Source organism: Myotis brandtii, unplaced genomic scaffold (assembly GCF_000412655.1).
Source record: "Myotis brandtii unplaced genomic scaffold, ASM41265v1 scaffold324, whole genome shotgun sequence".
Taxonomy (NCBI): domain Eukaryota; kingdom Metazoa; phylum Chordata; class Mammalia; order Chiroptera; family Vespertilionidae; genus Myotis; species Myotis brandtii.
Genome location: NW_005362439.1, coordinates 1 through 2,700, shown reverse-complemented (window position 1 = coordinate 2,700; position 2,700 = coordinate 1). Strand labels below are relative to the sequence as shown.

The following is a 2,700-nucleotide window of genomic DNA, read 5'->3' as shown; positions in this document are numbered from 1 at the left end:
GGATAAAAAGAACCTCCCCTCATTCCTTCTGCCTTATTTAGAAGCATATGGGATCTTTCCAGGAACTGGAAGACCGTAAGGCTGATGAAGGAGCCAGGTTTCCTGAGTGTAGCAAAGCCTGTTTCGATCTCCCTATTCCTTCCACCACCCTCAGTTTGCCAACTGGACCTTATATAAGTGGTTTAAAGCATTGAGATTGAAGGAGTGATCTACATAGTTAGACTATATAGTTAGTGTTAACATCTTAATAACAACAATGGTGATAGCAACAGCCTTACATTAAGATAGCATTGGACCCTCATGAACTATCTCTTATGGTCTGCAAACAGTAACATTATAAGTTCCATTAATGTTCCCATTTCAGAGTCGAAGCTGAGACATACAGAGTGGGACACCTTTTCTAATGTCACACAGTGAATGTGGCGGAACTGTGACTGGCTTGGAACCCCAGTTTCCTCTGCATAGTAAAGATGGTAATGATCCGCCCCATCTACCCAAAATGTTACCGCGTGTGTCACAAGAGTTAGGATGTAGAGAGGCTGGAGGACTAAAAGCATCATATAAATGATAGATGCTGTTATTATTGATCTTTCTGAGCCTTGGTTTTTATAGCTATAACATTTGTTCCAGTTAATCACTATTTTTAACACAGTAACATGAAACATTTATGTGTTCCACAGAGGCAAGTGATGGTGACAATCTAACATTCCGTGCTATGTGAGTGGTATTTAGTGGCAATACATGGAAGAGAGAGTGGGGAGCGTGAAAGATGCAGCAACAAGAAGGCACTTAAGGATTTTTCTCTTATCTCATTCTCTTCTCCTCTCCTCCCTCCAAAAAAAACATCTCCTCTGGTCTGTAATTAGGCCTGCTAGCACTAATTGCTAGGTGGCATCCTAAGTGACCTCGTCATTTCTCAAGTGGCTGATATAATGTTCAGGGTAGGCCAGGTCTCAGGACCTAAGAAAATGGGAAAAAATAAGCTTTTATGGGTTTTTCTTTAAAGGAAAGATATAAAAGTATTCTAGAACATGTTAATTGATACTGTTGTTTGATTCTGATATGATTCTCAGTTCACGCTATATCTTAAGACATAAAGAGGTAGAAAAAAATCAGGTTTGATGACTTTACCTTTGGAAAAAGAAAACATAAGTTATTATACCATATATCAGTTGGTTCTGAAGTTTAACTCAAACTCAGCAGGGAAACATTTATGACAGATTTTTGGATTACATTTTTTAGCATGTCTGCCATCTAGTTTTAACTTGAACATCACAAGCTATGGAGTTCTGATGTGTTTCTGACTTGCAAAAATAATGTTTTATTTGGCCGGGTGGCCGACGTGGAAGTTTCTGACTGACTAGGCTTCCAAGGAAACCGCCTCCGAGCCACCCAAGGCCAAGTCAAGTGGAGGTGGAGGCACCGGGGATCCAGTAGAGTTGCTGCCAAGGCCGGGGCTTGTCTCTGATTATTGACAAGGACAGACAGGCACTTCATCATGGGTGGCTTTTTCTCAAGTATATTTTCGAGTCTATTCGGAACCCTGGAAATGAGGATTTTAATTTGAAGTTTAACTCAAACTCAGCAGGGAAACATTTATGACAGATTTTTGGATTACATTTTTTAGCATGTCTGCCATCTAGTTTTAACTTGAACATCACAAGCTATGGAGTTCTGATGTGTTTCTGACTTGCAAAAATAATGTTTTATTTGGCCGGGTGGCCAACGTGGAAGTTTCTGGCTGACTAGGCTTCCAAGGAAACCGCCTCCGAGCCACCCAAGGCCAAGCCAAGTGAAGGTGGAGGCACCGGGGATCCAGCAGAGTTGCTGCCGAGGCCGGGGCCTGTCTCTGATGATTGACAAGGGCAGACAGGCGCTTCATCATAGGTGGCTTTTTCTCAAGCATATTTTCAAGTCTATTTGGAACCCGGGAAATGAGGATTTTAATTTTGGGATTAGATGGAGCAGGAAAAACTACAGTTTTGTACAGATTACAGGTTAGAGAGGTTGTTACTACTATTCCTACCATTGGATTTAATCTTGAGACGGTAACATACAAGAACCTTAAATTTCAAGTCTGGGATTTAGGAGGACAGACCAGTATCAGGCCACACTGGAGATGTTATTCTTTGAACACAAATGCCATCATTTATGTAGTAGACAGTTGTGACCGAGACCGAATTGGCATTTCCAAATCAGAGTTAGTTGCCATGTTGGAGGAAGAAGAGCTGAGAAAAGCCATTTTGGTGGTGTTTGCAAATAAGCAGGACATGGAACAGGCTATGACTCCCCCAGAGATGGCAAATTCACTTGGGTTACCTGCCTTGAAGGACCAAAAATGGCAAATATTCAAAACTTCAGCAACCAAAGGCACTGGCCTTGATGAGGCAGTGGAATGGTTAGGTGAAGCATTAAAGAGCAGACAATAATCCAATCACTTTTGCTCTTCTGAAATGAAGACCACATCCCATGTCCCTTTGGAAATAGTTAAGTGTGCTTCACACTACTAAATGTTAGAGCTGTGTGTGATTGTTGGCATATACTGAACTGACTACACATTTGTAATAAATATGAAAAATAAGTACTTGGTTGGAAGGATAGCTCATCATGATTGAACCAACTGACTGGTCTGTATGATGTAAAACATTCCTTCCTTGCTTTCTTGTATTATTAAGGTACTAGTAGCCCGGTGCACGAAAT

At 41.2% G+C, this 2,700-nt stretch overlaps 1 protein-coding gene across 1 annotated transcript; it reads left to right on the top strand.

The window, feature by feature from the left end:
* The first annotated feature begins 1,333 nt into the window (after positions 1-1,333).
* LOC102262280 (ADP-ribosylation factor-like protein 1) lies at positions 1,334-2,569 on the top strand. The gene is made up of 2 exons (XM_005870734.2): positions 1,334-1,529; positions 1,915-2,569. The coding sequence occupies exons 1-2, from the start codon at positions 1,499-1,501 to the stop codon at positions 2,427-2,429; spliced, it is 546 nt and encodes a 181-aa protein (XP_005870796.1). The 5' UTR covers positions 1,334-1,498; the 3' UTR covers positions 2,430-2,569.
* Positions 2,570-2,700: the final 131 nt, after the last annotated feature.

What these genes read in the sequence shown, in the direction of transcription:
- LOC102262280 (XM_005870734.2), top strand. Translation starts at nt 1,499, where the DNA reads ATGGGTGGCTTTTTCTCAAGTATATTTTCGA. An exon ending in TTTCTCAAGTATATTTTCGA is followed by an intron (nt 1,530 to 1,914) that starts GTCTATTCGGAA and finishes GCATATTTTCAA; the next exon opens with GTCTATTTGGAACCCGGGAA.